Consider the following 19,446-nt stretch of genomic DNA (forward strand, 5'->3'; position numbering starts at 1 on the left):
TACTTGGGGCACCATTAAAACTCTCCTCAAGAATCAGCTCTACAGCAGGAGGGAAAAATCTATCTAGTACTATTACAGATGCCCTAAGAAATCCAGCTCCCGCCAAAGCAGACGTTACAATGCTCCCTAAACCATCCCCTGGCTACTCACTTGCTGCATTTCCCAGGGAAATAATAGCTCTGCTAAATGAGGGACAATATCGTTCCCTCAATTATTTAAAGAGTTCAAAACTAAGGTCAGGACAAAGATGTAGAAACAGCTCAGGAAATCATCTGGGTGGGGAGAGGGGTAAAGTTGCAGCATTACAAATGTTTCCTGTCGTAATAATGCCTCCAAAGAGTATCTCTATAAAGCACTGCAAAAAAAGTTACCAGACACCACTGTTAATGAAACTCTTCCATGCTCTTGGCATCTGTCCAGCTTCTCCCCACAAATCCCCATCTACTCCCCAAAGGTCCCTCCCCAGGCATCAGACAGGTCTCATCCACCTCATTTTTATTACTTCTAAACTGTTTAAGGTCTTGACATTTTCTCTGGGGTCAGACGCTCCAGACTGAAAAACTCCTGTATCCAAAGAGGCACTTCAGAATCCAGAGAGTCTCTGGAAGAACCTGAAGTTCCTCAAGATACTCCTCCAAACTCAGTGCCAGCACAAATCTCTCAGCAGCACATCCCACTGTGCCTCAGGACACTGTAAAAACCCACAGGAGACTGGTAACTCCTTCAGGAGAGGGTGCCAGTTCCTGCTCTGTGCTTCCAGTCAAGGTGAGGACTCGGGACAAACCAGTACGCTCAAACGCTGACCCATTTTTTCAGGAAGTGGCTCTGCTCGCATTGCGCCGGGCCTACCGCTCCGACAGCCCACCGGTAGCAAGCCCACTGCTCGCGAGTGCCAGATGTATCAGAGGACCTGCTGCCTCACAGGAGCAGCAACAGGGTACCAGATTCAAATACCTGCCTGAACCCCACTGCGAGCAGCCAGGACCAGACCCTGCCCTCTCCACCGACTGCACAGAAGAGGCTTCTCCAGAGGCTGAGGAGTGCACTCTGTATGGCCCCACAGATCCAGGAGAGCCGAGACGGATGCGAGGTCTGGATTCTCGCAGATGTGGGTAGTGGCGGTTATTAGCAGCCGCTGCAACGACCAACAATCTGGAGCTTCACTGCAGGTCCTAGGAAGGCCTCCTTAAGAGAAGAGCCTGTTACTACTGTTGCAGAGATACTGCAGTTCTTGTAATTTTAAAAAGTGCATTATTTCAGGCTAAGACTTTCAACCCACAAAGCTTCAACATTTCACTGGTTATGCAGAATTAGACATCATCGTTTCTGTGAGTTTCCTCACCATTCCCAGTGAAGATGCACAATGGCAAAGATTTGTGGCTGCTAGAAATACTGTTCATGGTCATGGGAGGTCCTAATTATTTTCTCTGCAATGCCCAGCAGACTGAAATTTTCTCCAGATGTATAAAAATGGGATCTGAAAGCCTCAAGAGCCATAAGATTACTTCCCCCAAGCCCAGAAGGTTTGTATTAAAAACGTTGTTAACACACAAAAAAAAGCGCCAAATCAGATGCATTCAAGATCAAAAACTCTTTGCACTGAGGCTGGCAGCTGAGAAATATATAAACTTTTTTTTCCCCCTCCTGATAAATACCACATGAAAGATTAGCCAATAAAGTCTTCATATTTACAGAAATAACCAAGATTCAGATTCAATTGCTTCCCTCTAATCATCTCCCCACATCAGTATCCAATGGCAAAACAGCCCAAAAAGTTCCACATACACCCCTTGCAGGGCTGAGTCTCACCTAAAGCTCTAAGACATGGGAAACAGTTCAATCTCTACATTCCCTGAATAACAAACTGAAATAAAAGCAAGGGTCATGTTCATTGCCCCCGGTCGTTGTCCTGATCATAACATCTTCAACCCCCCCCGCCTCTGCACTATACTGGATGTGTTCAGCGTAAGGCATAGATTCTACAAGAAATCTAAATAAATGGGGCTTGTAAAAAGGAAGCTGTAGAAAGTCTGCTGCTTTATGCTTCTTTGCAAAGCCCACCCTAGGTTCCTGTTGGTGTTGAAGCACAATCTCTCTTTCTTCAACCCTCTCTGGGTCTTGGAGATCAAAATATGAGTCATGCCTTGGACACCGCAGCCTCATAAAGCATTGTACTCCACACATTTCGATGGGTCTGTTGGGAAGTGCTTCTGGCAAATGGTCATGAGCCTCTTCAGCCCCTAGGAATTCACAGAACAAGGACAATTCTGTAATAAAACTGCAGCTGTCTAACAAACTTCACAGTTTACAGTATTTTTAAGTTTAATAAGAATAATTAGAAAGGAAAGGCTGCTATTTTGGGGTTGGGTTGGGGTTTTTTTGGTCTTTTTTTTCTATTTTAAGTTTTATTAACCTTCCTCCCTGCAAAGTTCCAAGTTATCTCCAATATTAGAAGACTCTGTGGCATAACCAAAGGGACTACAGATCCAGTCCTGTCTGACAGATTCATAGTGAGGAATCACAGTGATGCTTTAGTCTCTCTTCATCACCAAGGGAAAAAACAATACTATCACAGTAAAAGATCTTTAAAAGACACCCGAATATTAAAAGTCATTCTAAAGAGAAAAAAAGCCACTTCTGACAACAAAACAAATAGGACAGCTAAGAAAACCAAACAATTCCTCAGGTGCAGAGGTGTCATTCCTCCCCATGGTGGTACCACAGCTGACCTGCACCGTGGAGGCAAACTGAAGAAGCGATCAAGGAAGAACGTGAACTTTCCAGTTCTTTCAAAGCATCAATTGCCAAAAAAGAAAATGACAGAAACCCTGTGATTATTTTCCTTCAAATCACGCACAAAAGTCTAACAAAGCAGAAAACCGCTGTGGTGGTAGTGTAATTGAGCAGTGACACTGCTCCGAGACGGCAGACTCATGGGCCCGTCATTAAACACTCATCATGGGACACAGCTCCTCGTTGAAGGGGAAGATGATTCAACAGGCAATGCTCTGGCCTCTCCAGTGCAGGCACAACTGGAAAACATGTCCTAGCACCGTAATGTCTCCTTGCTTGGGATGCCACGATCTCAGGTTCGTTGTAGATCAGAAACATGCTAGCTTCAGGTAACTGCTGGGAGCACAGACAGTATCTCACGCTCCAGTTTGAACCAGACCAGCTAAGCCAGACCTGATACTTAAACATGGAGAGCGTACGTGTTTAAAGCCAGCTTTGCCTTGGCACTTCAGTACGTTGTGTCACTCAGAAGCACAGGTATGAAATTAGTGGGAATATGAACATGAGGATTTCCTTGACCAACAGATGTAACCCCAAAAGCAGAGAACAGGACAGACTGTGGAATTCATAGACATTGTATCTTCTGCAAGGGATGTTACAAGAGATCAAGCAACACTACAGAATAGGGATCTTTCTGCTACAACAGCAGCAAATGGACGCAGATGGCCAATTACGCACCAAAAATGGAAAAGCAGCATTATGGCCATGCTGAGGCCCACACCAATCTTTCTTCAGAGTCCAAATCCCTTTTTTAACATGGACTAACAACAAAATTATTTAGTTTAACATAAGCTATTTCATCCATTCCACACTTTCAAGCACGTATTACACTAATTGGAGCCTGTCTCTGAAGATGCATAATCCACATGCTAATTTTCACCTTAAAAAAGAACTGGTCAGATTTAATTTGCTGGTGCTGTAAGTGACTGGAGCTCCCTGTGACTTCACAATGATATTTCCTCAGGTTACGCGATTAAAAAAAGATAGCTGAAGACAAACCAACAGTTATACTTGTAGCCCAAATACAAAGGGACTCAAAGTAGAAGGCAAAGTTGCATTTTGCAAGCAATCTGCTCGCATGCTTGCAGACATCTGCAGAAGTTGCAAAGCAACTGGAGTCCTGCTGCTGCAGCAGGACGACATTTATGTAAACCTCCCCAACTCCATGATGCTGCTCTGGAGGCTTCAGAGTTAAGCCAGAAGGTCTTTATCTCAATTAAACTGCAACTGGCAAGAGGCAAGTACATTTACCAATGCAAGGAGAGAAGACTTGCTTCCTCAGACCTGCCCACCCACTACACTGAAAGGACAGAAAAGAAAAAAACACTGCTACTAATTCCACAGCCAGAAGTTCATGGCGGGAATATGAAAACGCACAGGAGGAACTAAACCTGGAATTCTGAGCGCACACTGTTAAAGAGGCATGTTTGTAAAATGAATCCATTTAATCTAGTTGCAGAAACAGTCAGAAGGACTGTATGTCACGGTACTAAATTCCATGCACGATATTTAAACCATGAGTTAAGCAGTGGAACAACTCGGGAGAATAAAGGATATCTTCACAGCTACTTTGGTGTTCACGCAGGATTACAATAGTTGAGACATAGAAAAACCCATCAGACCTCATTCCTAGCCCAGCACCGAAGAGCCTTAAGGTCCAGGATGAGCTAACTATTAAATGATGTTATATTTGACCCAAACTAAGGCAATTGTCCATTTCTAGGACTGTTTTATCACATCACCTGAAACCAGTATTTCTCAAAGATCCCCTAACTGCAAAAGCAAATCTGTTGGATTTCCAATGCTAACATTACCTGTATATATTTCCTTTGAGTTTCATCATTGAGAACATGGGCTACATGCTTGGAGAAAATCTTTTCACGACCCGTTCGAGCGTGGATGCCAACCATAGTGACGCCAATAGGCCAGGGAGCATTTCCAATAGCCATCTGAAGATAGGCATCGTTCGCCTGAAGAAAAACAGCACATGCACTCTTAGCAAAACAGAAAGAGCATTAGAAAGCAGAGCATTTTTGCATTGCGGGACACAGGAACATCATCTATTCTGGGCTCTCCGAATCAGGTTTCGTTGCATGCTATTAACCAATTTTACAACACACCTTCCCAACAATAAACAATTCATGTTTATGCTGAACTCTGAGGGGAGCAAAGACTATGGACTTTACCTCATGAAAGAAAGCACTGGATAAGGCAGTCTAATTACCTTGATCAAAACTAAAGTTTACTAGGACTATTTTCAACTCTGCCTTCTCAGGTTCCCATAAGCTTTTCTGCTGTAATCACCTATACAGCCCTTGCTGTTCTGCTGCAGACTAGATCAGGGAGCCCTGTCTGTAAGCACAACGCACTGCAGCCCAATGTCATGTGTGCAGGTCACCCAATACACGGGAGTGCAGTGGGGCCTGACAGCTCTCGGGGAGAGGAGCTAGGTTCCAAAGAGGCTGACAACCAGCTCTCCAGAAAACAGGATTAAACAAGCACATTAGTAGCAACAGTTACGAACAGAGCAATAGTAGCAGTAAATAGGAATCTGAAATCTCCCGATCAAGACAGCAGATCCCGTTTCTAAAGCTGTAGCAGACAACATCCCTGCAGAAGAACAGGGATAAAACTTGAAGGGAAAATTAATAGAAAGGGAGAAAGGAAGTACAGAGATTAAAAAAAACATGACATCTGAGAACCAGGAAGTGAGGAAGACAGACACATGCGTACAATTATAGAAACAGCTTCAAGAAAGATGTGGAGCAGGACATTCCTCCACCATTAGCAAGTAGCAACAAGACTCACTGATGAAGAGTCCCTTTATAATCTCCTATTTAAAGAGCAGACAATAAGAAATAGCAATTATGACCAGTGGGTGCAGTTTCTTCCCAACTGGTACTGAGCAAACTGGAAGGCGAGTAACTACCAAGGTTGGGGGTTGCAGACAGAGCTGCAAGTAAGCCTGAAGAAGGGACAGGACTTAGTCTTCACCTTCATGAGGTAGAATCTGAACAAATACCTACTTGCTGACTTAAATATAGTTTTGTGATGAAACATAGGATATGAACATCCAATTAAAGACCCTCCCAGGACTGTCACAACAGGGTTAATTAAGGTTGAAGGGACAACTGGCATTCTGGCATTTGCCTGCTGTCACATGTTGATTTCAAAATTTAAATCTTTCAAGCATTTCATCTAACTAAGCAGTAAGGATTTGTGGCTGACAGTATTCACTAGGCTGCACAAAGCAAAAAAGCACAGAAGACAACAGCAGGCAGAAAGAAACAAGTCCCTTAAGAAACAAAATGGAAAAGGACATGAGTATCTTTAAAAGCACACGGCTCATTAGCCTAATTGGAAAAAAAAACCCAACAACAAAACCCACTTCCAAATGTGTACTCAACTCCTCCAAAATCAATCTGTGAATTCTACATAAAGCCAAGCACCTCCAGGACAGAGAAGCAGAGCCGATTAACCCATGACACATACCACATTCCCACACACTCATTATTTTGTTCTAGAGGGCACTGGAAAGGGAATTTCAACATAATGATGACAACCAAAAGAAAAAATTCCCCAAACAAAACCCCGCTATCATACATCCCACACTTTCAGTTCTGCTTTCAGATGATTTGGATTAAACTTTCCTTAGGCCATCTTAATTTTTTTCAGTAACAAAAGCAGGTTTCCTTGCTTACTTGACAAATTATCCCAAGTCCCCACAGGAATGGTAAGAAATACTAGAAATTTAAAGGCAAAACGTGGCTCAATTTCCTCTGCGTACACAAGGTTATTTAAGCAAATGCTATAGGTACTCAAGTTCCACTTCTGAAGGCAGCTACATACAAAACGTAACACTGTCTTTGATCCTGTGTGCCAAAGTATTTCTGCCTCCCTCAGTAAGCAGACTTCACCCAAAAAACTATTTAATAATTTACCTCAGCCCTACCAAGCCAGCTAATGTGAGCATAGCCAAAGAAGGGACAGTGTCTCAAATTCAATTAACTCAGTTCGCCTCAATTAATTCCTAATTAATTAATTGACAACCTATTACTATTAATTCAATACCTTCGTTTAACTTTACAATATCAGGTTTCCCATAGAAGATTCCTCTGCAACTTAATATAACCATCTCTGAGAAAAATTTCTCTTGGTATTTGCAAAGCTCAAAAGATCTGACAGGCTGTGGATCAAACATTACTTGGAGCCTAACCTTCAACAGCCATTTTTCATTTTGTCTGAATATACGTTGCATGCATTTCCAGCTATGTATCTTCCAAATAAAAAAAAATAAAATAGGAACGTTGAAGTAATGAATTTCATCTATTAGAACCAGACTGAACATGCCAGAAGAGTGCAAACAAACGTACCTTCACATATTCTCTTTGCAACATGAATTTAATAATATCAGTTATTGATTCTTTGATGTCTGCAGGAAGTGTCTACAGGAGAAAAAGACAAAACCCAGTATTTACTTCAGAATAGCAGCTCAGGAAAATCAGCCTACTCAGCATTTATACAAACTTTAGCAACTACCCTAGCCTGAGGACTTTAAGAAAGGAAAAGATCTTCATTATTTAGATGAAGGATCCAAAGCAAGAGAGGTTAAGTGGTTGTGCCTAGTAGCAAGTGGCAAAGTGCAAAATACAACCCCAGTTCTGTCACGTTTGCAACCCAATGAACAGGTGATACATTAAGCAACACCTGGAAAAGCAGCGGGTAGGCAGAAGAATCTGCTGACCAAGATAAAAAGGTCAGAGCTGGGAGTCATGGGCTCTAGTCCCAGAAAATAACCAACCTACCCTCTCTTCTTCTTACCTTAGGAAAGGGCACTAAGCACTGGGTACTTTGAAAGCAGAAGTTAAAGCAAGTCTTACAGGATAGTGACATTTAAAAGTGATTCACCCTTTTCCGAAGTTTTCTGAAGAGTGGCCTCAGGTACGATTCTGTCTGCTTTTGAGTGGCACTATTCAGCTTCCCTTGTACTCCCCGTTTCACGTAGTCTTCTCTGGCATTCAACTCCTTAGCCCAAACTCCAAGGAGAAACTGTAGGAAGAACAAGCAAATTTATGTCATAGTGCCATCTAGTGACATCCTCAGCAAAACAGATGGGAACAGTGGTTTAAGCCACCAAGGCAAAATGAGGTTTTTGGAGAAATCGGAATGAAGAAGGCCTCTTTCAGAAGGACAGGCCAGGAGGGATAGTAAGAACCCTCCCATCATAAAAACACGTGGGCAAGGGAGGAGCATGTATTAAAGGCGTGTACAAAAAACCCAAGGAAACAAGAGTGTAGGTATCTGCGCTGGGCAGGAGGAGGGCCACCTACAAAGAGCACAAGACACCGATGTTTCAGGGCAACTTTTGCAATGGAGCCTAAGGAACGGTGCAGATCACAGTGAAGACACCAGAAGGCAAACATGTCAAATGTACCTTCCCTCCACCCAGAAAACAGGTTTTGAGCTTTCTTTGTCTGACTGCCCAGCCCAAACTATATTAAAATGCTGGTGTATCTTACATACACATCAAAGCTTTAGCTCTGGCTGTGACTCCTGATCATCCCAATAGTTAGACAGGGACCAGCTGACTCAAATGAGGCAATACAGGCTTCTTGCCAGGAAACAAGGGAACAATTTTCTGCTATCCACTTGAACCTGTTTCCTTAGCAAAACCAGAGGACTTCCCTTAAAATTCTCTTATTTCACATGACAGTACCAAGTGACATCTCATTTCAGCTGTTCCTGGGGGAAGGGAGGCAGGGACTCCACAGAATTTTTTAATGCTGTAGTAGTACACAGAAGCAACTAGATACAACTGCCTCAATTACCATATAGAAATCAAAACCTGTTTTATTTTGTCTGGAAAAGTAGGAGCAGATTCTGCAAAACACCGCTCTCCCAACAGCTCTTTCCCAGGTCTAGCAGCATTAGTCACTATTGTGACTAACCGAGGCTGTGGAGTACTGAACATTTAAAAACCACTCAAATCTTAAGCATAATGTGTCAGTTTTTCTCTCCAAGCAGCTGAAACCATCCCTTCTGTTACAAAATGTATCTGAATGACAGTAAAAAATATGACATAGCTACAGAATAATTAATCTATTGGAGTTTGTTACCTTCAAGAACTTTGTTATGATGTCCATATCATAGTGATCGTCACCCCGTCCTAAGGATTCTCCCAAAACCTAGAACAGGAGAAAAAAAAAAAGGCTATTATTTCCACACTGTCTAGAAGTTTGCCGCCACCACCACCACCACGCTTCAATGCTCTAGCTTCCTGCCAAAACCTCAGAACTGTTAATACTAACAGCAATTTTTAGAAACATTTTCCAGTAGACATAGTTGGATTTATAACCTATTTCCATTGTCCTCACATTTCTAAACTGAGTTGTATTTAAAAAATCTCATAGATTTGGAACTCATTTCAGTGTAAGCCTTTATGCTCAAGGGAATGCAGTTAAAGTAGCTTAAAATTAAGACTGCAGTGTCTTCAAACTTTTCAGAAAAAGATTACTTTCATGGCTCAAACCAAGCCTGTCCTACTACCCCAAAAAGGTAATACTTTGAGAACTAACAGACTGATAAAACGCAGCCCCATTACAACTAGTACCCATTCTGGTACCACAGTTATTTTAAACCAGAACCCCTGGTACCCTAACAAAAAAACCAAAGACTGTCTCCTAATACTAATACATTCATTTAAGCTCTCAGTTATAAATCAGATTATTTCTTAAATACACTTGTGGAGGGGTGTTATGAAGATCAACTCCTGCAAAGAGTTTTGAAGATTAAGGGCAAAAGACTTCAGCTCAAGTTAGTGTGCTTTTCAAAACATTACCCTAAAGTACCAAGGGCTGAATGCATTTCATGGCATTCACACAACTACCATGGTATTCTTTCAGAACATGGTAGCTATTTGCACTGAAGTTCCTGGGACACATCATCTCTGCACTTCTTATATTTCCTGTGATCCGATGCCCACTTTTTTTTTTGTCCTAGATGTTTTTATATAGAACATTCTCTCTGTGTGTCCATTTTTCAGAGTCCATCTCTCTTGTATAGGGAAAATTCATTGATTCTATGCTTATTACCCTCTCAAGTACTCATTGAAAAGGCTTTAGAATTTATAACCAGGTAATGTTATTTTTATCAAATTCTTTACTTCCAACCCCCCTGCAGAGGGAATCCTAACTATATCACTTTTCTTTGCAGGCAACTCCTGCCCCCTTTCTGATGAGGTGTAGTAAACAAAGACCACTTGAGTTTTCACATGTCTACTGTAGGCACTTAAGAGTGCAACTCAAGGCTTCGAAACCTCAACTCCCTAACAGAGCATATTTAGGGATACTTTAGAATGCCTAAGTTAGATGTGGAAACAATCCTGAAGCTTTCTCACAACAATACACTACATCTAAAAATCCCTGAATTAAAATCTACCCATCACACACTTCTAGTTCTTCAATAGTAGTATTCTCCTCATGGACTTTCAAGTCATTCTGTGAGTCATCGTCTCCTGCTTCTTGGCCGCCTACAATTTCGTTCAGATACTGCTGGTCAATCTTATCCAAAGCAGCCTTCAGGTCATTTCTCAGGCCCTAGAAAAGAGAAGAAATTACTAATCTACAAAAAAACCTCGAGCAAATAAAAGCAGTTCAGTCCTGTCACTGTGAGCATCCAACTTCTGTTTAAAAAAAAATCAAATTCTATAAAAACATGCATAAATCTTTATCTTTGCTGTCTGAATTTAAACCAAATTAGAAGAACAGTTTCCAGATTGCTTCAGCACTTAAAAAAAGACACAGGCACATTAACATCTGCAATGCTCACACCTATGAAAAAAGACTTTTTACCAAATTTTCACCAGAAAAGCAGGGAGTACTGAACCAACTTCTAGGACTTCCTTCAAGACATTTTCTCCAAGCAATGCACTGAACCACCCCAAAACAGACAGAAAACAGACCATAACCATCATCAGCCCTACAAGTCTTCACATCTGCCCTGAAAAAAAGCTGTAGATGAGGTAACACTCCTTCAGTGCCATCATATAAAACATTAATGCAGTACCAATGATTTAAACATAGCAGAATGTTTTATATAAAGCATTTAAAGTCCCCTACTCTAGAATAGGTGACTAAAAAACTTTAATCAGTTTGAAATTGTGTATACAAAGTTAAGAACTACTTTTAAATAGAACAAGAAACTCAGCTTAGTCACAGTTACAGCACTTGCATTCTTGAGACATAAAATATAAAGCTCTATAAAGGAGTATGGCATTTCTTACCCTAAGATAAATTCAGCCACTCCACTGGGAATACATATGCACTTCCCCTCCTCCATCACTATACTTGACTGTCTGGAGCATTTCTATTAATCATTTAGTAGTCTAAAAATGTCTGAACCATAAACTGGTTTATAGTGAGTATCTACATTTTAAGCAACACAAAGCAACAAGAGTGGCTGAAACATGGAACACAAAAATACAATACAACCCTATTTATGAGCTATTTCTTAATACTTCTACTACTGTCATTGATGTCACTGGAGGGGAAGCTTTCATTAGCAGAATTATATATTTATTTTTTAAAAAGTGTTGAGATCCGTTTATCTTTTTTGAAAAGACTCGAACAAGAAAAGGTTTTCCTTTTACAGGCAGCCCCAGTGAAGATGTTTCAAACAATTCAGTTTGCCATAAATTAGGGAAGAAAATCCAAATCATCACTCTCTTAGCTGGGATGCAAATTTGGTTAACAGCGAAAGCAAAACAAACCCCAACTGCATCTCCTCAATTAAATGATCAATTCTTAATACAAAAAGAATAAATCAGTTAACTATGATGTATCTTATAGTCATTTTTTTAATTGATGGCTACTTTTAAGGGAACAGGAGAAAAAGCAAGTTTCCATAACAAGTAATAGCTCTGGAATCAAGGGATTTGAAAAATCCTTTACATACCGGAAAGACAGGATGCTGTCCTCCTCTTACTTACCTGTACCTTCTCAGAGAAGCATATAATCATAAAAACAGGATCATTTTAACAGTAAATGACTGTCTTCTCTGCTGGCTGAGAAGCTGCTAACAGCACAGGCTGGGGTATTATTGCTACCTGGAGGCCCCTTTTTTAACTGAAAAGGGCCTAGAAGGTTTCAAGGTTTTAACTAACATAAGGAATTGTAATTGTGCACAAAACTATGACACTTAACATACTTACTCAGGTGATAAATGAGACTGAGCAGATATTTCTCTTTGCTCTGTACTACCCCTCACTCCTGAAAATCAGCAGTTACTGAAACTGATTTTCCGTAACTTTTATAGGGTTCTTGATGGGTTATCCCACCACAAATAAGTAACTAATAGCCAGCCAGTCTTACCTTGTTCACTTCAGGTGCAAGGATTTCTATCTTCCTCAGACGTTGAAATGCATCATAATCTGTTTCTCCAAACAATCTGATTGGCTCACCTCTCTCACGTAACCTCCTGATAACCTGAAAAGAATTAAAATATTCCCTTACACTAACTCCTAAAGGAAGCAAAACAAAATCCAGAATAACAGATTTATTTACTTTGCTTAGGATAACAAGCTGAGCTGGACTGGGGAGGAAATGACAATATTTTAAGCAGTAGAAAAATGTTCCAGACACTTTACAATCTAAATAGAGAATTCCCATGGTATTTCAGTGAAAGGTCATTCCAAATATTACCAATCTAAATTTTACATAAAATCCCAAGTTGTTTGATACAGCCTAACTTCTTCCTCCTTCTGACTTGTTTAAACAAATACACCAAAATCATCCCTCTGGCACAGCTCAAAAAAACCTTTTCAAAAATCACAAAGGGACTTGACTATAATATCACTCACCTACTTGTCTAGGGCAATAAAAACACTCTCTTAACTAGGCTGCAGCTTGTCACTGATCTGCAAAACAATTTGCTGAAAATTCACATCCTTAAGCATCTGGTAAATATTAAGTCCCATAGTCTAATGGGACAGTTACTTTAAAACAGATGTAACAGGTGAAAAAAATCTCCGTCAACTGATTCTTAAAGTCACGGGCAGAGCCAAAACCTAAACTTTATTCTCCCGATTCCTCCTCTCCTGCACTGCTTGCTAAATCTCTTTAGTCTTACCATTATTCATCTAGTGTATCAAGCAATAGGCTTATTGGTATATGAATCACCACGCAATACTGTGGTGATCAAGAGAAGGGTTTAGACTTCATTTCATACCATACACTTCATTATACCAACGCTGGTTGGACAACAAGAAACTAAGTGAATTGAGACATTAATTCGTTTATTCAGCGGCAAATGTCTTGCCGCATGTTAGGAAACATTTGACTTGCAAGTGTATCACACTTGGCTGTGTGGTGGATAGCACACTGGCACTGCAGTACCTAAACCTCCGCCAAAACATGCACCCAAGTAGATCAATAGCAGTGAGACACTGCGCATTACACAGGTCTGTATGACCAAACCTCAAACCAAAACTCAAACCAACAGCCCACATTACAAGTCCTGTGACACACTCCCGTAAAAAACGGCAAGTATCCAGCAAAATTAAAGGGACATGATGTCCTTGGATGTTCTCAGCTGTGAATTTCAGTATTTCCAAGAGCAGAATTTATTCTGTGCTTCTGAACTTCCTGCTTCTCTTCTGTTTTGGGGTATAGATCTGTTTGTGAACTCGCATTCACATAGGTATTTTTATCCTTAGAAAGCACAAAGAACGCACCAGCCACTCTGGCTTCAGGACTGTTCCTTCTAGAAAACAAGGTGAACATCCAAAACTTTAGTTTCTAAAATCGGACTCAGACCAATGAACTACTCAAAAAAAAAAAGAAGCTGGGAGAAAAAAACTTGGAAAAGGTCAGCATCAGTGCAAATCCATGACAAAGAGGCTCTACCTATCTGTATCTCCCTACACACTCAGTTGAACAGCAGATCCTTGATAAGCAAAGATGATAATTTATCGTTGACTGTAAAAATGGAGGCTTATTATTTAATACAAATTGCCATTAAAAGTACAGTTCATTAGAAAAAACAGTCCCTAAACAAGACATTTCAGAAGCATTTTCTGTAAACTCAGGTAGTCTGTTTACAACGACTGATTTTACCTCCTGCCTGGAAAGAGTCATTGGTAACTTTTCTTCTGCCAGTTCAAGTTCCAGCACAGGATTTGACGCAGTCAGTGGTTTCTCTTCCTCTTCTTGCTGCTGTACCTACATTCAACAGACAGAAGTTACTAATGCGCCAATGGAAATAAACCTATAAATTGACAGCAACAGTGAAGATATAGAACTCTGGAATGCAGATTTTAACATGACAATATAAACTTTTAGTTTCGTAGTTTTTATAGGCTATAATTGAATTTCACAGAACAATATAAGCTTTTAAAAGTATCAGTAATTAACTAACACTTCTGTAGGTTGCAGGAAGCAGTCTCTATAGTAAATAGAAAGGACAATTGCTAAAGTTTAGCAATCACTTCAGCAGGCACACGCCAGCATTGGTGCCAAAAATAGCAGATCCACCCCCTGCCTGTTGATTCCTGCCCCTGTTCTACCCTCTTCACCCATGCAAAAGCCTTTGCATCGCTATGTGATGAACCAGATGTAGGAAATGATTCAAACAGAAAATAATCTGGCAAACACAAAGAAAGGTACCCTTCGCAGACCACTTAACCTCCTCATCCAGCTCAACACACATAGCACATGCATGGACACAAGGGCAGAAATGAAAACCCAAGGGAAGGGAGAGAGCGGGGCTGCTTCTTTCGGTGGCAGCGTAAGCTTAAAATGTTTATTACCTACAGCTTCAGTGAGGGGAGAGAGCGGGGCTGCTTCTTTCGGTGGCAGCGTAAGCTTAAAATGTTTATTACCTACAGCTTCAGTGAGCTGAGTACAATTAGCAGTGATCCATTGCTTCTAGCTGGGTTTTGAAAGGTGCTTGTTAGAAAGACATGTTACCTTAAACAAGTTTGCCATAGTTTCTTGCAGGTTTAAAAAAAAAAAAAAAAAAAAAAAAAAAAAAGAAAAAAGAACACCTACAACTCCTCACAGGGGCAGGATCTCATTAATGATTCCTCTTAATCTAAAAGAAGGTCCCTGAATCAAACAGAGCTTTCCTGCTTCATTACTCAATATTTTAATAATGCAAAACAACTCTTTGATCAAAGTAACTTTGAGACAGTAGTCATGTAACTACAGTTCCCTTTATAAGATCAAATTTGACACTTATGACAGCATGAGCAGATCGCTCTTGGTAATATTCCTATAATAAGGGAACATTTCCAGTACTAACTCACATCTTGGTTTTTTTCCTAGATTCCTTACTAGAACTTATTTCCTTTCCATACTTGCTGAAAGGGAGATGCCCCACTTCATCCTACAGCACCCTGCAGCAATCTCCGTGCACGAGCAGCTCACTGTCATTTCCAGTCTGTATTCAGGTTGATCAGTTTGATCATTGTACGAGACAGATTTTTCTAAAGAATGTTTCCTATTCTTTCAGGCCAATTTGCCAGTCTTGCACTCAGGTGCTGGTATAACTCCATGTGGCTGCAAGGATCCACCCCTGTGGCTCCAGCTACAAGATTCAGCTACAAATCCATATTCAATGCTATAATACCAAACACAGAAATCGATCCTACAAGTACAGGTGTTTGAGACAAGCAAGGGAAGGACAATCAAATCAATGCTTAACACAAAGGGAGGGGGAAAATAAAACCTCCATCAATGCAGGAAAGGGAGAATTGGCAGGGAACAGAAAACATGGAAGAACTGTGTAAATTTATATTACCTATATAAAGAAATACACTCCCATAGCAGAAGGATACATACAAATTTTAACTTACAAACATTCTTGAAATCATAAAGAGACAGCAGCATTTGGGGGAAAAGATTTGATCCATTCTGTCAGCTGGACTCCAAGTTACAAGCGATACCTTTACCACAGTTATTTTTGTTTCAGTGCTTTCTTCAAGCAAGTCAAATTATTACAACTTATAAAGTATAAAACTGCACAATTTAAAAAGAAATCAGTCCATATTCTACATCTCATCAACAGATCAAATGCAGAAATCTGGGAGGCTCTAAAAAGGTACTAAATGAAAGGAAGTAACTTATTTTAAAACCATTTTCAGGGTTACATTTCAAACCAAAACTGGTGCTGCAGCAGCACAGACAATGCCATTTTAACCGCCACATAAGGTTCTGAAGAATGCAAGCTAATGCTCAAAAAGCATCACATAGTCATTTCCACTTGGAAGAGCAACTGGATTCACAGAACACATTCTCACAACTATATGCTGCACATTCTGAGAATCGTTTTGGCATTGACATTCAAATAATCTACCAACGGATCACGGTTTCAGAATAAGTCACTAACTGGGTAAAGTTCAATTGAAAACAAAGCTCCTATTTGTGCCCAGTAACAGCAAACGAGATTACAAGCCTATGTCTTCCACAAGGGAATGCACACCCCCTCCCACACACATATAATCAGGCAGGCAGGCAGACGCACACTTGTAAAGAAAACAGCATTCTTCCCATTTCAGTAAACTATTGCCCTGACACCATTACAAGGCAGGTAAAGCCTTCCAGATCACTCATTTGTTGCTAAATGCGCCCTAGGTTACCAACTGTTTTCTAATATTTTGCCAGCAAGAAAATAAATGCTGTTGTCACACACTTTCAATGTTGAATGGTTGGTGGTCAAAACCCAAATACAAATACATACAGTTGGCAGATTTTTTCAATATGCGCCCAAGCTACACTGATTTCTTTTGGACATTTTGACAAGATCATGAAAATTATCTGAATGGATAAACCTATCCAAATATATCCATTTTTTTCCAGTAAGGGGGGGTGGGGGGAAGGTAGCTATATCAGATCCAGTTTTCATGCCTAACAGCACAATTTAAAAAGAAAGGAAGACAAGCTTTGACCCCAAGCCACTTCATGCTTTACAAAAAAAAAAAAAAAAAAAAGCCAAACCATAACACAAACTTAAGTAGCTGTATATCATGCATATCTTTTCCTGCATTGCAAATGGGTTTGGAAACTCATACCTCTCCAGGTGGCTTCTCATTTACAGGCTAATGTATAACATCAACAGATTGAACAAAGAACAACAATTATCATTAACAACATTTATACTGTTGATAATAAAATGTAGACTTCAAAGCAAACATAAAAATTCCTGGAAGAACAATTACCATACCTTGTAGCCACATCTCTGGAAGTAGGCCTCCTCTTCTTTTTTAGCTAACTCACTGCGTTTGAAATATTTCTTATTTCCCTAGAAGAGAGGAAAACTATTAACAGCTTACAGTTCTTTGCACTTGGGCAAAAATGGCTCAAACTTCCTTACTTGATTTGGTGAATTCAGCTGCATCTTTTCATAGAGATGACTACCTTGTCATGTAAAGGGAACTAGTTGAAAGCACCTCTGAAAATCAGCAACATAGAGCAACTTTGGAGCACATAAGCATACTTAGAAGTACAATATGTTCACCAGCGCTTTAAACAAAACATTCTTTGTCATGTAAGGCTGTGGCAGTTGTTGGTGGACAGCTTCACTTCAGATGCACACAACAAAGCCCAGGTTGGAGTACAAGGAAGTTACTTACATAAACCACACAAAACATGTCATTTTACACCAAATCAAGGAGGAGGGAGAAATCACCTTTGTACAGAGTATTTTGTAAGCTTGTTTGGGGCACCTACGCAGAAATATATTTGATAAGACCTTCCAGAGACATGACAGCTGGTGATTGTGGTCACCCTGAAGCATTTCCTTGATTAACATGAGCTATGACTTCTTTCTTCACACTTTGTCTGCCTGATCTACAATAGCCTCCGATCACAGCTCCCTACTTCAACTGCTAATGCCAACACCCAAACTCAGATGTCAGTGAAAGTGCTCTGCTCTACCGCGAGTGCTTTTAAGCACACGCGCACACCTATGTGACCCTGCTATTGCTACAAAAAACACAGCAGCGGTGAGGAGAGGCAACCACACATTGTTCACTAAGGGTTGCACAGATCTTTCTCTTGCCTCAGTACCTGAAATAAATAACTAAACTAGCTCCAAAAGGCCTCAGCACACAGCGAGGCCCTGAAGCCAGGCTGCTCCTGCGCCCCCAAATTCCTTCCAGCCCCTGCCCGGATCCCATCCTGGGCCGCTCCTGCTCCTCTTCCCCCAGCGCTCTCCCGGGCCGCCGCTCACCCCACACACCTCATCCCGGGCCGCCCCAAAGCCCACCCCGGGCAGCTCCGCAGCCCCTCACCCAGGCCCCTGCCCCATGTTGCTCCCGCTCCCTCTCCCGCCCGAGTCCCCCCTCAGGCCGCTCCTGCCGTCCCACCCCGGGCGCCACCCCGGGCGCCACCCCGGGCCCGGTCCCCACCCCGGCCGGCTTCCTCGCCCCCCCCCCCCGGCCACCCTCACCCCCAGCAGCTCCTTCTCCTCCAGCTGCTGCCGCTTCCGACTAATCTCCCGTTTCAGGATGTCCATGGCGACTCAGCCTCCTACACCGCCTCCGCTGCCGGAAGTGACGGAAAAAAACAACAGCGTTACTTCCGGAAGTCCACGCCGCGAGCCGAGCTGCAAGGCCAGGCACACTCGCAGCGCCCCCTGGTGGGCGGGAGGAGCGCCGGGGGCGGGGGCGATGCTACGCGCTAGTGTGACTGTGCACAGGGGGAGCTGTGACGGCTCAGCTGCCCCGGGGAGGCCGCCGGGCTGCGGGCCCAAGGGGAGCGGGGCGCTGGGCAGGGGGCCTGGCGGGGCGGAGGGCCGTGCCATGGGCCCAGGGATGGCGGGGGCGGGGGGGCGGCCTCTGCTCCCAGTGACAAGCGCCAGGCCGAGAGGTAAAGGCCTCAAGTTGCACCAGGGGAGGTTTAGACTGGAAATTTAGAGGGGAAATTCCTTCACGGAAAGGGTGGCCAGGCGTTGGAACAGGCTGCCCGGGGAGGTCACGGGCTCCCATGGCGTCGCCATGCAAAGCGGTGTGGACATGGCACTGGGCTGGGCAGTGCTGGGGTGACAGGTGGGCTCGAGGGCGTTAAGGTGTTGTTATGATTCCGTGATGCCGGCCAGTGGCCACAGGACTGCCGTCAGAGGCATGCCCTCAGCGCCGCTGTGCCACCGGCCGTGCCCTCTGGGAGGGTTAGCAGCCCCCCATGGGCAGCCACAGAATAACTGAACCGCTTAGGTTGCAAAAGATGTTTAAGATCGTTGGGTCCAGGTGAAACCACACTGGTGAAGTTTAATTGCAGGGCCCTGGCAAGTCCCCTGCTCCTTCCCCAGGTGCTGGTATTAAAAATCACCCAGGAGATGGGAAGGGTCTGTGCTCCCTGTCTCCTGTGCTGTCTGTGGACCTGGGGCAGTGCGTTGGGATTTAACTGTGATGCCTGGTTTCCGCTTCCTTTGGGCCTGGAGCACTACTGAGGTAGCTGGCAGGGACTAAGCTCCTTAGCGTGTATATCCTGGAAGTAAAAACTACTTGCCTTTGTTAGCCTGAGCCCTTGTCACCAGGCATACAGCATTTGCGACACAGGTAATAACACAAAGAAATCTTGGTTTGCTTATTTACCTGTTTTTGTCCAGCGATTCCCATCCCGTGGCTTGTAAAGTCCCAGAAATCCAGAAAAAGTCTTT

The 19,446-nt window shown here is 42.4% G+C and overlaps 1 protein-coding gene across 1 annotated transcript; it reads right to left on the bottom strand.

Moving 5' to 3' along the window:
- Positions 1-1,567: 1,567 nt before the first annotated feature.
- PRPF18 (pre-mRNA processing factor 18) lies at positions 1,568-18,341 on the bottom strand. Its single transcript, XM_056339189.1, has 10 exons — positions 18,238-18,341; positions 17,011-17,088; positions 13,905-14,009; positions 12,162-12,275; positions 10,242-10,388; positions 8,910-8,978; positions 7,702-7,842; positions 7,167-7,238; positions 4,608-4,763; positions 1,568-2,240 (listed from the first exon to the last, which is right to left on the bottom strand). Exons 1-10 carry the CDS (start codon positions 18,301-18,303, stop codon positions 2,160-2,162), a joined length of 1,029 nt encoding a protein of 342 aa, XP_056195164.1. The 5' UTR covers positions 18,304-18,341; the 3' UTR covers positions 1,568-2,159.
- Positions 18,342-19,446: the final 1,105 nt, after the last annotated feature.

The sequence above is a fragment of the Falco biarmicus genome, chromosome 5 (genome assembly GCF_023638135.1).
Source record: "Falco biarmicus isolate bFalBia1 chromosome 5, bFalBia1.pri, whole genome shotgun sequence".
Classification (NCBI taxonomy): Eukaryota; Metazoa; Chordata; class Aves; order Falconiformes; family Falconidae; genus Falco; species Falco biarmicus.